At 47.6% G+C, this 16,376-nt stretch overlaps 1 protein-coding gene across 4 annotated transcripts in view; it reads left to right on the plus strand.

The window, feature by feature from the left end:
* col4a6 (collagen, type IV, alpha 6) overlaps positions 1-16,376 on the plus strand; it is a 414,921-nt gene that overhangs the window by 249,447 nt on the left and 149,098 nt on the right. For all 4 annotated transcript variants that reach the window (XM_078547579.1, XM_078547580.1, XM_078547578.1 and 1 more), the window contains 5 exons: positions 3,426-3,560; positions 4,624-4,668; positions 7,279-7,395; positions 8,864-8,932; positions 14,835-14,870. In XM_078547579.1, the coding sequence (XP_078403705.1) occupies positions 3,426-3,560; positions 4,624-4,668; positions 7,279-7,395; positions 8,864-8,932; positions 14,835-14,870 (402 nt within the window). The remainder of the gene's footprint in view (positions 1-3,425; positions 3,561-4,623; positions 4,669-7,278; positions 7,396-8,863; positions 8,933-14,834; positions 14,871-16,376) is intronic.

Below are 16,376 nucleotides of genomic sequence, written 5' to 3' on the forward strand. Positions count from 1 at the left end.
CTTCCTGCCAAAGTGCCTGACCTCACATTTTCCCACATTATATTCCATCTACCAAGTTTTTGCCCACTCACTTAACCTGTCTCTATCCCTCCGTAGACTCCTTGTGTCATCCTCACCCCTTGCCTTCCCACCTATTTTTGTGTCATCCACAAACCTGGCGATAGTACATTCACTTCCCTCATCTAAGTCATTAATATATATTGTAAATAATTGAGGCCCCAGCACTGATCCCTGTGGCACTCCATATAGCCTAATCCCTGGTTGGATTCACAATATATTGTTCTAAGAAACTGTCCCAAATACATTATATGAACACTTGCTTGTGTCTACCTCTGCCAAATTGATTTTCCCAATCTACATGAAGATTAAAGTCACCCATGATTAATGTACTGCCTTTTTTACATGCCCTCATTATCTCTTGATTTATTCTCGGTCCTACAGTATAGCTACTGCCTATAGACTACTCCCACCAGTGTCTTCTTCCCTTTGTTATTTCTTACCTCCACCCATCTTGATTCTACATCTTCCGATCCAAGATCATTTCTTGCTATCGTACTTATTCCATCTTGTACTAACAAAGCTACCCCACCACTCTTTCCCTCCTGCCTGTCCTTTTGAAAAGTCACATACCCCTGAATATTTAGTTCCCAGCTTTGATCTCCTTGCAACCAGGTCTCCGTAATGGCTATAAGATCATGCCCATTAACCTCTATTTGTGCCGCTAATTCATTTATTTTGTTCCAAATACTACCTGCATTTAAGTAAAGAGCCATTAATTTAGCCTCTTTACCATCTTTTCCCCCTTTGACCCTATTTGTTGCTGTTTTTTTTTATGTTTGTACACTCTGTCCCTTCCTGTCACACCCTGGGTATCATTACCCAAATAGCTGCCCTGGGAGGCTGCCATACCTTTTTGCTTTGTAAGCCTATGTATCCCCTTTCCAGAACCCTCCCCCCTCTATTTAGTTTAAAGTCCACTCTACAGCCCTTGTTATTCGGTTCACCAGGACACAGGTCCCAGCACAGTTCAAATGAAACCCATCCCCACTGGAACAGCTTCCTTCTACCCCAGTACTGGTGCCAGTGACCCACGATCCACCTTCTTATAGTATTCCAGACTCTCACTGCAACAGGAGCAACACTAATGAAAGGTGTACAACCTCTTGATCAAGTTGCTGGGGAGGAAGATATCTTGGGAGGGTTGTAGGGCTGGAGGAGGTTACACAGATAAGGAAGGTTGAGGCCATGGAGAGTTTGAAAACACCCGTTTTACACTTTCACCCAAAGTCCCCCCCACCCAGTCACCCGATGTGGCAAATAAGAGGATGTTAGACTGTTGCAGTATGGGGTGTTCTGAGCTTGAATGAGGGAGCTCCACACTTGAACTGAATGGGTGAACTTGAAGTGAATGTGAACTACCCTGAAATGTCCCCTTCAGGGTAATCCTCCAGACCAACGCGCTCACAACATCAACCAAGAGAAAGACATTCAGGCTTGGAATGCAGCGTTCTTGGTGACCATCTTTATTATTGAACCTGTCCAGGTTGCTGTCCAAACAATGACTGCTGTCTGACACTTGCTCTGTGTCTTTCTGTCCACAAGCTCTTGCCTCACTCGTACAGCTGGAATTCCAAACCCCGCCCGCCCAACCCCACCCAAATCCTCTGATCATCTCCGGGGAATGGATCTCAGTGGTTTGTGTGTACAGGGAGCCGCCGTTGGATTAGAGAGGCTTGCCAGTCGCAGTTTGATCCTGTGCTGAGACTGCACTGACTTCAAAGGGCAGGGCGGGTGACTTTCCCGTAACTGAACAAACTGCTCACTCTCCCATTATCCAATCGTCCGGAACGTTCATTCAATCATCTGCTGTCTGAGAGGATACTGTCTGTTCAATATATGTTTGATTTACTTCTAAACCCCTTGGACAAAAACAGTGGGCTGAAAAGTTCAATTGCAGGTCATGTACTGAGGTGCTAAGGAAAACACTAATATTACAGTGATAAACCAGCCAGCCATCACAAATAACATTCTTGCTTTAATATATGGAGTTACCAACTGCAACATTGCAATGTATGATATATAAAGCAAGCCTACATATTCCAGGATGTTTTTCTAGTGGCCACTTGGGATTGATTTCCTGTCCCTCTGTCTAAACAAACTGCACGCAAAGGTGCTGTCCTGCTTTTGAAATATTTCCAGGTAGACTGATGCCTCTTAGCCAGCCTGCTCTTGAAATATCGTGAGTAATTCTGATTTTGGATGATAGCGTTAACACTGGTGATATTTATTCAGCTGCTCTCTATAATCTGTCCCAATTTTTATTCATATAGAATTCATTCGTATCATATTCATATAGTGAATCGATGTTGCCCGTTTTTTACACTTTGACCAATGCCAAAATTACCTTCACAGTTGCTGATGCATTGGGAAAAATCAGCTCTTAACAATTATCATATTGATTGCAAAGTAAACTATTTGTGATGCAAAATTTGATACGGGAGGTGTGGATTTTATATGGGAGATGTGGATTTGATATGGGAGGTGTGGATTTTATATGGGAGACATGGATTTGATATGGGAGATGTGGATTTTATATGGGAGACATGGATTTGATATGGGAGGTGTGGATTTTATATGGGAGACATGGATTTGATATGGGAGATGTGGATTTTATATGGGAGACATCGGTTTGAAGTGGGAGGTGTGGGTTTTATGAGTAGTGTGGACTTTTATGGGAGGCAAGGATTCAAAGTTATCACACAGACAAGTGTTGGATTGTTCCATGTTAATATTGATACTTGTAGAATCAATGCAGCAGGATGGTATTAACTCAGCAATCTGGTAAACAGGGAATCTCAAAACTACTAACTATAAATCACGGTCTTAGACTCAACACATGTGGAAATGTTCTGCGTTGATTGTGAGCTGATGTACAAGCTCATTCCTGTGACAGTCCGTATCCTGGTGCAATCCAAAGTATGAATAATTTATTGCACTATTGGGCACATTCTCTTCTGATTTGTGTGGCACAAAAACCACATAGATCCAAAGCTTTGAATTTCACTTGGTCCTGAGTTAGATGTTCTTCGCCAGATATTATTTGACCTGTGCTAGGAAGCAGAGAAATCCTTCAGTGTTGCAGCTTCCAATTGCTACCCAGTGGTTCCTGCTCCCAAGTGCAACCCTCTGCCCGCTGGGCGAATGCAGGATAGGGCACGATGCTCCTCCTGGTCAAATAGTCTGCTGGCACATGCTGCCCGCATGAGGCATGATCCACTTGGGTCAGGTTGTGGAAGGTACTTGGTCTCAGGAAGGTGGGAAGAAAACTGGCCTGTGTTTTTACCTCACACAAGAAAAGCAATTGGTATGTTATTTTTAAAATGAATTTGTTCCCACTAAGATGGTTTTTTTTGTTTTAAATTTAGGGTCAGCCAGGAACGCTTGGGCCACAGGGACGTAGTGGGCCCCCGGGATTTCCTGGACCTGAGGGTTTAAGAGGACCAAAAGGTGAAAAGGGTAACTCCGGTAACCCAGGAGCTAGTGGCATGAAAGGAGAAAAGGTGGGTATGGGCCAGCCTCCCAACATGCCATTGTTGCTTGCTTTAAGCGACTTAGAGTGACAGGATGTGGCGGGGAGGGGGTGGGGGGGTGGTGGAGGAGAGCCGGGTGGGTACGATTAGCTCAGTTGGCTAGACGGCTCCATGGTTCAGAATGAACAGCGTGGGCACTGAACGCCGTTCCGGTTGGGTTAGGCCTGAGGCCTCCTCCTTGCCCTGCCCAGGGTGAACCCACAGTGAGAACTGTTGTTCAGCAACCCTTGAATAATCAAAAATGCTACCTAGACATGGAGAAGATTGAAAGGAGCCAAAGATCCGCTCATTTCCCTTCAAAAGCCTAAACTCCAACGCTTGCCCATCATAACCGTTCGACACTTATTGCAACTCCAGTATCCTGGTCTCATCCCATCCCAGGTATTAGGCACTTTCTTCCGGAATTCTGTAGAATAAAAAAGAGAAACAATAAATGTAGCAGATACACAGCAGGTCATTCAGTATCTGCAAGGAGAAAGGGTGCGTATGCTTTAGAACTGATGAACTGGTCAGTTTAGTCGATGTGAAAGAGATGCTGACGGGCTTGCTGTGTATTGTGAGGGGTTTCCTGTATATAGTCTGATGTCTGTCCTGCATTTGCTCTTCGCCACACCCTTTGCCCTCAGCTCTTTTGTCTAAGCTTAACTGTAAATGTTGCCCTGGGTTTATTTTTCCTGTCCGGCCATGTATTGAGCACCTCTATCAGGGCCCCACTGAGACAGCACTTCCATGTCTGAAGAAGTGGGCTGCGTTAACATGTGAGAATAATACTCCTCTCGCCATCAGTCCTATCGTACTGGGGACTTTCACGTTATGGTCTGTTTGACCTCCACTCACATCGGCCCTGTTATGTGGGGATCTATTATAACTCCCTCTCACAACCGTCCCTGTTGTAGCGGGGATCCCCTTCCAACCACTTGTTCAGCCGACTATGGTATGTTTACCTTACTTGTTCTGCCTGTTGTAATGGATCGAGCAGTGTTGCTGCTGTAGCTCCTGTTGTGATGTTGCTGATTGTTGTCTGTTGTTACAGGGTCCGATCGGTGTCCCAGGATTCGTCGGGCTGAACGGGATCCCAGTAAGCACAATCTGCGAGTTATCCGCACTCTGGTTTGTGGGAATCGCCCACTGAACGAACCATTCATTAAGCATCATAGAAGCTGACAGCAAAAAAAAGGCCATTCAGCCCATTGTGGCCATGCCAGCTCTTTGAAAGAGCTGTGTAACCATGTCCACTGCCTGGCTCCTGCCCCACAGCCCTATCAATGGGTTGAAAACTCTTCCTCTATCTGATGCAACACGACATGGGACAAAAAATCGTTAAAACAAACACTGCTCTCTATCACAAATACTGATTTCATACCTGACCCTGTACCTACCCCTACCTCAGTTTACTGCCTCCACCTTCCTCACTTTTCATGGAGCATCAATGGCTACACAGCGATTAGCTCCAAGAGTCATACAACATAGAAGGAGGCCATTCAGCCCATCATGGCCTCTCCTAGCTCTCTGAAAGATTGGTCTGATTAGTCGCACTCCCCTGTTCTTTCCTCCTATCCTAACAAGTGTTTCCTTTTGAAATAGTGATCCAGTTTCCGTTTGAAAGTTATAATTGAATCTGCTTCCATCTCCCTTTCTGACAGTGCATTCCAAATCATAAGAACTTGCTGAGTAGAAAGAAAATCCTCCTCATTTTCCCCGGCTTTTCTTTTTGCCAGTTATCTTAATTCTGTTCCCACTGGTTACCAGCTCTCCTGCCAGTGGAAAGAATTTCTCCCAGTCACTCCTTCAGCCTGCACCCTGCCCAGCACTGAATATTTACACATAGGGCAATACCACCCTCTGCTGGAAGTCAGACTGTAGTACAACAGCCAAAAAAAATAATCTTGCTGCTTAAACAACAAAGCTGCAATGACACAGCAGGCCAGGGAGCAGCTGTAAAATGAAAAAAAAAAGACAGAATGTTTCAGGCGTAGTAACCTTACGTCAGAACTGCAAGCTAAAAGCTAAGCAAACTCCTGGCCCCAAATAACAGGCTGCTGGCAGCCAGGGGTGGGGAACAACAGAGACTCCATTCATTGAAAGGGAAGTATTTGGTTGAATGAATTGGTGCAACAGAAAACTGAGATGATATTTTTAGTTCTTCTTTCATGGCATGAGGACTGGCATTTGTTGCCCGTCCTTAATTGCTCTCGTATTGAGTGGCTTTTGCTAGGCCATTTCAGAGGGAAGTTGAGTCAATCACATTGATGTGGGCCTGAAGTCACATGTAAGCCTGACCAGATAGAGATGGTAGATTTCCTTCTGTGAAGAGCATTAATGAAGCAGATGGGTTTCATGACAATCACTGATAGTTTCATCAGATCACCATTACTGAGACTAGCTTTAGATTCCTGATTTATGACTTGAATTGTAAATTTCACCAGCTGCCATGATGGGGTTTGAACCCTTGCCCCAAAAGCATTAGCTTGGGCAACTGGATTGCTAGTCTGGTAACATTACCACTACACCCCCACCCACTCCCCACCCCCACCACCATCCCCTCCCACTCCCACTCCCCCTCCCCCTCCCCCACCCCCTCCCCCACTCCCACTCCCTCTCCCACTCCTCCTCCCAATCACCATGTGCTGTGAGAAAACATCATCTCACTGAGCCAATGGAAATACATCAAAATGTACAAATAGCACGTTTGACACCTCCTGCATTAGCAGTTTTATTGCTTCCACTTCCCTCTAATTTTTTAATATTCATTCACGGGATGTGGGCGTCGCTGGCTAGGCCAGCATTTATTGCCCACCCCTAATTGCCCTTGAGAAGGTGGTGGTGAGCTGCCTTCTTAAACCACTGCAGTCCATGTGGTGTAGGTACACCCACTGTGCTGTTAGAGAGGGAGTTCCAGAATTTTCACCCAGCGACAGTGAAGCAACGGTGATAAAATCTAGAATTAAACGCCTGATGATGACCATGAAACCATTGCTGATTGTTGTAAAAACCCATCTGGTTCACTAATGTCCTTTAGGGAAGGAAATCTGCCATCCTCATCTGGTCTGGCCTACATGTGACTGCAGACACACAGCAATGTGGTCGACTCTTAAAATACCCTCTGAACAAGGGCAATTAGGGATGGGCAATAAGTGCTGGCCTAGCCAGTGACGCCCACACCCCATGAACGAGTAAAATAAATATTTCCAAGTCAGGATGGTGATTGTCTTGGAGGGGACCTTCCAGGAGGTGGTGCTCCTATGCATCTGCTACACTTAGATGATGGTGGTTGTGGGTTTGGAAGGTGCTGTCTAAAGAGCCTTCTTAACTTTTTTTCCTTGTGTGGGCTTTTTAATTATCTTTCCATTCACCTCACTGAGACAATCTCCGACGTTATCTAACAGTTTTCTATTAAATAGTTCACTGGATTCGCAGCAACAGGCACTGAAAATTGCCGCTGGCAATCCAAGAGCTGTGTACCAGGCACGCACTAACATGGCATCGCAATGGTATAAGAAAATATCCTCACACTGCAGCTGGCTCTGCTGTGCCAGCCTTGCCAGCTCTTGACGCCGATCACGCCCAGAATAGGGAAGTGACCCATCCCTCAACCTCAATGAGCGTAAAAATAAAAAGAACAATTGAAGGTTTGATTTCTTTTTGGTAATATAAGTATTTAATTCTCAACAAACTTCTTTTTTCAAAGGGTCACCCAGGTCAACAAGGTCCAAGAGGCCGCGCTGGTCTGGATGGGTGCAATGGTACCATAGGAGACTCGGGCTTCCCTGGCACTGTTGGCTATCCAGGATCCCCAGGATTCCCAGTAAGTAACTGGCACGATTCGGGATTCATTGACTGATTTTCCAAGGGAAAAAAAATTGGAAAAAAAATAGCTGCGCTTTAAAAGTCGAATTTTTATTCACTTAAAGAGAGAGAAACTTGCATGTGGTCACTGTTGTAATGTGGCAGCCAATTCCCACACAGCAGGCTCCCACAAACAGCAACGTGATCACAACCAGAGAACCTGCTTTCTGCGCTGTTGGCTGAGGGATAAATATTGGCCAGGTCACCAGGTAGTGGCATGGGATCTTTTATATCCACCCGAAACGGAGCCTCAGTTTAATGTCTTGTCCAACAGGTCAGTGCTCCCTCAGCGCTATGCTTAAGGTCAGCCAGTGCTCAAACCTGGGAGTGGGACTTGAACCCAGAACCTTGTGAGGCCAGGGTGCTTCCAGCTGAGCCCCGACTGACAAATAATAACTGAGGCAAAGGGTAGTTAAGATACTAATGAGCTGTTGTTGAGGTTGCTTCCCCACAGACTGTTAAAAATAATCAATTTGTTTGGCTGTCTATCTTGGAGGATATCACAACTGAACGCAAACCTGTTCTCACTCAAAGACTACCTTTCAGTAATGGGTCACTGCGTAGTGATCAAGAACTGGGTGCCTGGACCATTTTTCATTTCCTTTTCATATCTTAGAAAAGTGAACACAAACTAAAAATGTCTTTTTTTATAAAATAGCACGTGATTATATCATCTACTTATTCCTGTTGGAGCGTGAGGCTAACTCCCTCTTTGAGAGACCTTCACTGAACACTGCAGCAATTCAGCAGAACTCTCTCAGCGCTGCTAAAGACCCACGAATAGATTATACAGGTCCATCATCCAAAATTCAGCTGTCTGAAAACCGGAATTGTCCAAGAACCAAACTTTCCTCACGAGGATCCTGGGCACGACTCTCAGAATGGAATAGGCTCGGGAACGAAGAGGATGGGATCAGTGGGAGTTTTGCGCGCGCAGGACCTGAGTCCATTGCAGCGCTTTAAGATCGGCCCCTCCCACTCCTGCCCCTTCCCGACCCTCCCTATTCTCTGGACACAAAGCTGCCTGTTCCGCTGTCAGGATAGGGTCAGGGGTTCTATCCTTAGGGGGCGGGGGGGAACTCGCAGTTAGAGTCAGAGCTATGGGGCTGTGTTACACGCCCTGTGATTGGAGCTGGTCCCATTCATCCCTTCCAACCAAAACTGAGAACCCCCTGTATTTATTTTCACTCCATCGCAGTGAAGGGAATCGGAGGAGCAGGGATGAGCTCCTACTTAGCAAGAGTAAGCCCCTGGCAATTCTGCTTTTTGAATTCCACGTTGGGTCTCAGCCCCGTACTATGTGGCAACAGAAAACATGTGTGCGCCCCTCCAACCTAAAGGCGGGCTATCCAAAATCCAGGAAAATCTGAAATCCGGCACGATCTCGGTCCCTGTACTAACTTCTTATTTCTATCTCCCGCTGCCAGGGTGAAAATGGCCAAAAAGGGGCTAAAGGAGAGCCAGCCTATATCTCTGGAGGCGATGGTGGATTGAGGGTAAGAAGTTCACACTGAAGATTTGATCCAATGTCTTTGAGAGGAATGATAGGGTCAGAGGCTGGAATTTTCCAGCCCCACGGTGGTGGCTTCCCCTGTGTCGGCGCCTTTGTAATCTCCATTCCCCATCGACGGGATCTGAAGATGCCACTGGTGTGAGGGGCTGAAAAATTCCAGCCAGGGAGTTGAACTAAGAGAAGGGGCTGAACGAAGAGTTACAGTCCTTATCCCAGAAATTGCAGTTGCTTAACCTGCCCGGAAGATGTTCATCTTTGCATTTATATAGGTTGACACTCCATTGGCGTACAGAGGAATGTTGTACAATTGTGTTAAGGCTTTGCACCTTATTGTCACAGAAGGAAGACTTGCTATTATATATGACACCCATTAGAACCTTGGGACATCCCAAAGTACTTTCCAGCCAATGGGGCACTTTGAAGTGTAGCCGTTGGTGTAATGTGGGGAAAAACAGCAGCCAATTTGTGGATAGCAAGACCTCACAAACAGCAGTGTAAGCCACTTCCAATACCAAAGCTCACATCTGTCATTAGGATCCAGCTTCCTTACACGATGGGGCTCAGCAGCTCATTCTTCAACCCCAACCCCCAACCTCAAGCCACCAATTTGTATATCATTGGCTGTCGGCCGATCAGTGTTACTCCAGATCCTCCATACTCTCGGGGCTCCCAGTTAAGTAGGCATTTTATCTTAATGATTGACACGTGAGAGGGCGGCGCCCCAACGGAAGCAGGGAAAAGCAAAACACCGCGGATGCTGGAAATCTGAAACAAAAACGGAAAATGCTGGGAAAAACTCAGCAGGTCTGACAGCATCTGTGGAGAGACAGACAAGAGTTAACGTTTCGAGTCCGTATGACTCTTCTTCAGAGCTAAAGGGAGTTAGGGTAACACCTTGGGAGGGGGGAGGTTAGTTAAAAGGAAGCAGGGAATATGTCACTTTTTCCCAATTTGCACCGTGGGCTGAATTTTAGGGGGGCTGGGTGTATTGCTCATGCCCCCCCTCCGAGAAGGAAAGTTGGTGCCGGTCCAACTGATGCTCAACAAGGCAGCCCCTCAGTAATGAAGTGTTGCCGGAGGCTTGGACGATGTGAGAGTGGGACTTCTGTCCATCAGTGGGAGGAAGTCCCGCCCTCGAGAGCCGCTAGTCAGTCCGATTGGCCGGCAGCTCTAGCAGGCCCAGCAGCACCAGAGCTTAGGAGTGGGCCCCAGGGAGAAGAGCCATGGATCCCGGAGTGAGGTAAAGTGAGGGGTATTGGACGGGGAGGAATTGGAGAGCCTAGGGAGGGGTGCGAGGGGGGGTGGGGAGGCAAGTTTTGGAGGCCAAGAGTGGGGGAGGCGCAAAGCGGGGTTAACATCTTGGGGGTGTGCCTCTCATGTGCACAGGGCACCCCCCACCCCACCCCCGAAAAGGATCTACTCCCTCTTCCTTCCCACCTTTTAAGCAGTTTGCTTAAAAAACATGACCTGCCCACTCCCAACCTATGCCAGCTGTATCCTGGTCTGGGCAATGGAATATTCTGGTCAGTTGGATTGTTAACAAGCTCTATTCCCCGTTGAGTATTGATTTGAAAATGGTGGGTAGGCTGCTAATCTCAGCATCCGCCTCCCTACTGTATAATGGGGAATAGGTGGGGGTGGGCAGGAAGGCGATTGGCTAGCCACCTGTCATATTTTATGTGCCCCCCCACCTCCCCCACCCCAACCAAACACACCTCCGTGGGGGTCCATAGAATCCAGGCCTATGAGTGTTGATGTTGCAGCCCACATCTTGGGCTGGATTGTATGCTACCCCCCGCCAATGGATTTGAAGGTGGGGGTCTCAATAAATTTAGCAGGCGGCCTGAATCCCTGATATCTTCACCTCCCCTCCACCTGCCTAACTCTCCACTCCTGCCCCCATTGCAATTATAGCAACAATGGGGGTGGCACTGGGGGAACCCACCTGCCAGTGGGCCAATTGGGATTTAACTGGCAAAGGGAGAGGCCCACGCCAAGCAGCCATTGCCGCAGGTTTCCCTGTGTGGGTCCCCTGGGCTTATTGGAGGACACAGAGTCCCCCCCACCCCCCTCAAGGTGTTACCCCTCCTCCCCAGGTTGCCCTCTCCTCATGTCCTCTCAAATTCCAGCTCCCCGCCATCACTCGCCCCTCCTCTCCTCGCCAGGGCCTGCCAGCTTGGCATCTGGCAAGACCTCCAAATACTTACCCAAACCCTGATCCAATGCTGCACGCCTCTGTCCTGAAGTGCTGGAGGGCTGCCGGCCTCTGATTGGCCGGCAGCTCTCTGAGGTGGTACTTCCTGGTCCAGGATGGCGATTGGCCGTTAAAGAGCTGTGGGGCAGCCGGCGGTCCCCTCACAGTCTTCCCTATGTCGCTTTAGCCAGGTGGGCTGGGAACTCCTGTGCCATGTATAATTCAGCCCCTCGGGAGAGCAGCTGACTGTGCTGCACTTTGTAAAAGGCAGCTGACCTTTCTGTAAACTGGCTGCCCTGTGGGGAACGAGTACCCCTGTTTCTGTGTGGCTGGCCAGGATATTTTTGCCAGCATCGTTCCTGACAGTGATAACTAGGTTGGTGCCCAGTGACCTCAGAGACAGTGGCAGCACAAATTGGGTAAGGCCACTTTGACTGCTCTTTATGTGAAAGCAAAATACTGCAGATGCTGAAAATCTGAAATAAAAACAGAAAATGCTGGAAAAACTCAGCAGGTCTGACAGCATCTGTGGAGAGAGAAACAGAGTTAACGTTTCGAGTCTGTCTGCCTCTTCTTCAGAGCTTAAGTGTGATGGATATTATACTGTTTAAGAGGGGGTGGAGCAGGTGAAGCAAGATAGAAGGTCAGGGATAGGTGGGAGCTGAGGAGCGACAGGACGGACTGGGTCATGCTTGTGGACAGACCGAAGGTTCCGTAAAGCGATCACCCCAGTCTTGCTTAATCTAAAAGGAGTGTTTGGGGGCTTGGACGGTGAGGAGGGAGGAGGTAAAGGGACAGGTGTTGCACCTACTGCGATTGAATAGGAAGGTGCCGTGGGGAGGGGATAATGTATTATATATTATGTATTGCTCTTTATAAGGCCCGGCCGATATTCAGCTTCATTAGTGTCAATGGAACTGACTATCAGAAGGAATGTGTAATGTCCAGTTAATGCTATCCCATCACTTACCATTACTGCCCAGGGCATAATTCCATCCCATTGTTCAGTAAGACCAGAGGCAGGCAGGAGGGCCTAGTGAAAAAGGCTGTTTGGCGATGTGCTTCCCTAGCAGTGATTTGCTCCACTGATAAAGTTAACAACTATTGAACTACTCAATCTCAAAGTGTTTCGCAATCCATTAGCAACTGGTACCAGGGCTGAAGGGACCAGGACATTAAAAATTAACAGGCAAAAATAAATGGATAGGAGACTCTGTCAGGCTTCAGGCCAGTAGCAGCTGACCCTTTGTTGGATGTTTGCTGAATTGGAATGGGTGTAGCAAGAGATGTTACAGAAGCGTTTCCCTCTGCCCTGCTTCAAAGCATCATCCCACGGGCTCATATTGCAGAATACCTGGAAGTAGGTGCAGGGCCTGAGGCCCAAAGCTGACAGTTCTTACCACGGGTTGTGCCCGCCCTGTGGTACACGTTGACAATGGATATCCACACAGCAGATGGCACAGCTCTGTATCTGGCTTTCCTGCTGACCTGGACCCTGTGACAACACTACTCCACAGCCGTAGCCCGGTAGGTGTGGCGTTCCCTGTAAAAATGGTTGGCAGCGACTTGGCAGGTGCAGCCAGTCAGGCTTTTCTGATGAAGGCTGGCACTTTCATGTAATGCCATGTCAACATGTAACATTCTGCTACTGGGATCCTTCTGAGCGACCTTCCAGCCTAACGTTAATCAGGCTATCACATCTACCTTCCATCGACCTTACTGCTACAACATTCCCTTCATATTTGGAGTGCCACAAACACGGGTTGGCTGTCAATGTGGGTTTAGTTAACTCTTACAAAAATAAAGTAACGCAGATGCTGAAAGTCTGAAATAAAAGCTTAAAATGATGGAAACGCTCAGTAGGTCTGGCAGCACTTGTGAGACAAACAGGAAATGGTTCTGATGCAATCCATGATGGTGCTCCTGATATTTCTTCCTTCTTCCTCAATCAAGCATCCCCCCTTCCGTGATCAACCATGTCTGCCCTATTTCCCACACTTCTACCCTCACCCCTTCCCCTGCCTCCCAGAAGCACAAAAGGGTTCAGGGTCCCCTCGTCCTCACCTTCCACCCCACCAGCCTCCACATTCAAAGGATCATCCTCCGCCATTTCCTCCACCTGGCATGGGCATGAGTGGCCATAGGTTGGGGGGGGAGGTGGGGGGGGGCATAAGATATCATGGATGGAGCATGGAGAGTGTGTTGGGGGAGTGCGAGGGCTAGAGGGCCCTACTTTTTTGATCGTACCTGGGATGAAGTCCCACAGCCTTTTAAACAGCCCGCCTTGGGCTGCCCCAGAACGCTTTCCAGGGTCAGCTGGCTGGACTGTGGCCCACATCCTCACCCCACCCCCCCCCCATCCCCGCAATGAAAATCCATCTTTCCTGTGTCCTGAAGAGACTAATGTCTATAATGTCATTGGAAATTATTTTTTTAAATAGAGTTTAGTGGTGTCTGTGTCTATGTGTGTATGTCTTACTTGGATTAAAGACAGCGAGTCTGGGTGCTTTGGTGTATAATAGTTTGGAGCTGTTAATTAGGTAAACAGTAAAGCAGTCAAAAAGGTTAAGTGCATCTCTGCATTTGTTGAATAAAGCGTTCACGAGTGGGAGTAAAATCTGGCACCCAGTGGGAGATGCCAAGCAATGTGTTTATATTCCTAATAACATTAGTGGGATGAAAATGTTGTTGTTAGAAGAGGTTAAATTAAAAACCTAGTAATACAAAGGAAAAGCTAGGTATAAACAGAAGGGAGTTTGTGTGTGTGTAAGGCAGAGAGATTTCCGATCTAACCAGCCTGTACGCCTGCAATTGTGTCTGTAAGGAACCTCATTTTGAATCAATCGGTCACATGTGCTTTGCCAGGGGTATTTTTAAACAGTAAATGAGATTTACTGATGCCTGAGGCAATGTAACTGAGAGTCAGATTAATTAGGGGAATTTTGTAGTTATTATAGTAGTAATTTTGCAGATATATGTATGTGCTTACAATTTTACTTGTATTAATGAATGTTTAATTTAGTTCTTTAAAAACCTCTCGAGACTGGTGGTGGTCTTATTACTACCATATTCAAAGCCTGCATCTCGAAACAGACAAATTACAAAAGTGGGTTATGACAGTTGTTCCAAGTTTCCCTCTGGGATTGGAGCAGCCCAGCCTTTACTATCGGCTGTGTTGTAATACCTGGCACTTTGCCCCTTAGTGCAAGTGGGCCGAGCCCCGGGAATTTTTTGCAACTCCTGCTACTCACCTCGACAATGAAAATCCAGCCCTGCCGTTAACTCCGTCTCCCTCTCGAAAGATGCTGCCAGACCTGCTGAGTATCTCCACTACTGTCTGCTTTTCATTTCTGGCAACTCTTGTCTGGTGGTGATGCAGGGCTGGTGGGAAGGGACAGAGCTGCCCCCACCATAGTTACATGACCTCCCTTCTGGATAATCTTACTCTTCTCCATCCAAACAGCACAGACAGGGAAACCGCAATGCCGGCCATGGCACGGCACTGAGGCCCAGGGTATGATGGCCGGAGCACAACAGAGCCATTTATTTCCTCCTTTACCTCAGCAAAAGTGATGTGAATGTTAACTTCCCCTTTGGTGCTTTAAACGTCTCCTGTTTTACTTTTATGCCTTCCATATCAATTATTGAAAAATTGTATTTTCATTTGATTTTTCTTCCCTCTTTCCAACAGGGTGAGCCGGGCCTACCAGGTTTGGACGGAGTTCCTGTGAGTTTCTCAGTAGGAAATGTTCTCTGGGGAGGTGGGATTGTTAAAAAAGGCATCTCATTTAAACTGCATTGCAGGCTCATCTTGTTTCCATTTTGTGTGTCTAACAGTGAGTAAAGTTTTGACTGTGGGGGTGTTAAACAGAGATGTCAATTGAGATGCCTGTTGCAAAACTTATTTCTACTGAAGTGAAGAACAGGAACCATATCTAATGGGCGGCTGAATTGATTTTGTCCATTTTACACTATTGTGCAAAGCCAGAATGTTAAGATCAATAAGCACTAGCATGAAACACTCCCAGATCACATCAGGTACAGCACAGCTAGCACAGAGTGACGCTCCCTTACTTAGCCCCAAAATGTATACCCAAGCCCTCCCTTTTTCCTCTCCCCTAAAAACCCCACTGTATTGTTGCAAATCTTTCCACCTCTTCTTGAATTTGCCGAATTTTATGCCACTTAAGAGTCATATCAATAGTGCTCTGGGTTTACACACGCCAAGAACTGAGTTATGTCTCCCCAAGCTTCTTTCGCATAAAGACTACTTCAAACAAGAAGAACGGGGAGATTTTCATCCCATCAGCCTGGGCACAGGTTTCTTTTTTTCTCATGGGCTGGATTAAACACTGAGGGCGGGCTCCCTGCACCCCAGTGTAAGTGTCGGGGATAAGCCCACCTCCGACTTGGCTGGTTCCCCATCCTTTAATATTTTGGGCAATGGCTCTTTAATTAGCATGAAGCTCGACTTGCGTCTTCAGGAGAAAGCCCCGCCTTGTAGAGTTGCCGGCCAATTGGAGGCCAGCAGCTCTGCGCTACCCGCAGTGCCACCAGGAGCGTTGGACACTGCCAGTATTGCAGGGAGCCCAGGGGGAAGAGCAACCAGGAAGACCCAGAGCCCAGGTAAGTCCGGCATCTCACTGAGGGCCAGGTTGGAAAGCCCCTGTGAGGGGGTTGGGGAGGGGGGAGGTGGAGGCATGTCAGTCAGGGCAAGTGGAGCTGGTGGACGTGGACAAGCAAAAATCTGGTGTGGTGGGGGGGGGGCCTTTGATTGGCCCGGGGGGCCTGGGAATGAGGTACCCCCCCTTTTTTTACAGAGCAGCAGCCCCGAGGGTCAAACCTGTCAGACTGTATGTTGGGCGCAGGCTTCTCCTGCCACCCATTAAATCGGAGTAGCGGCAGAATGAGGCCATTAAGTCAGCATTAAATGCCCACTTAAGGGCCTCAGTTGTGCCATGGATGGGTGGCTCGCCTGATTGGTCCCCTGCTGCTGTATAATTGTGCCAGGGGCAGGCGGGCATGCCGCCAATACGCAGCGCACTCATTTACAGTTCCACCAACCTGCTTCCCCACCCACGATGGCCCATAAAATTCAGCTCCATAATTACCATAAAACCTGGCCTACAAGGACACCCTTAAATACAGATCCTCAAAACCTGGGGGTGCAAATTATAAATTGCAATTTCCGGATTAGCTGTTGCTTGCGGTTTTTGTCAAATATTCCCAAGAA

This window comes from Cetorhinus maximus, chromosome 8, assembly GCF_964194155.1.
Source record: "Cetorhinus maximus chromosome 8, sCetMax3.hap1.1, whole genome shotgun sequence".
NCBI lineage: Eukaryota > Metazoa > Chordata > Chondrichthyes > Lamniformes > Cetorhinidae > Cetorhinus > Cetorhinus maximus.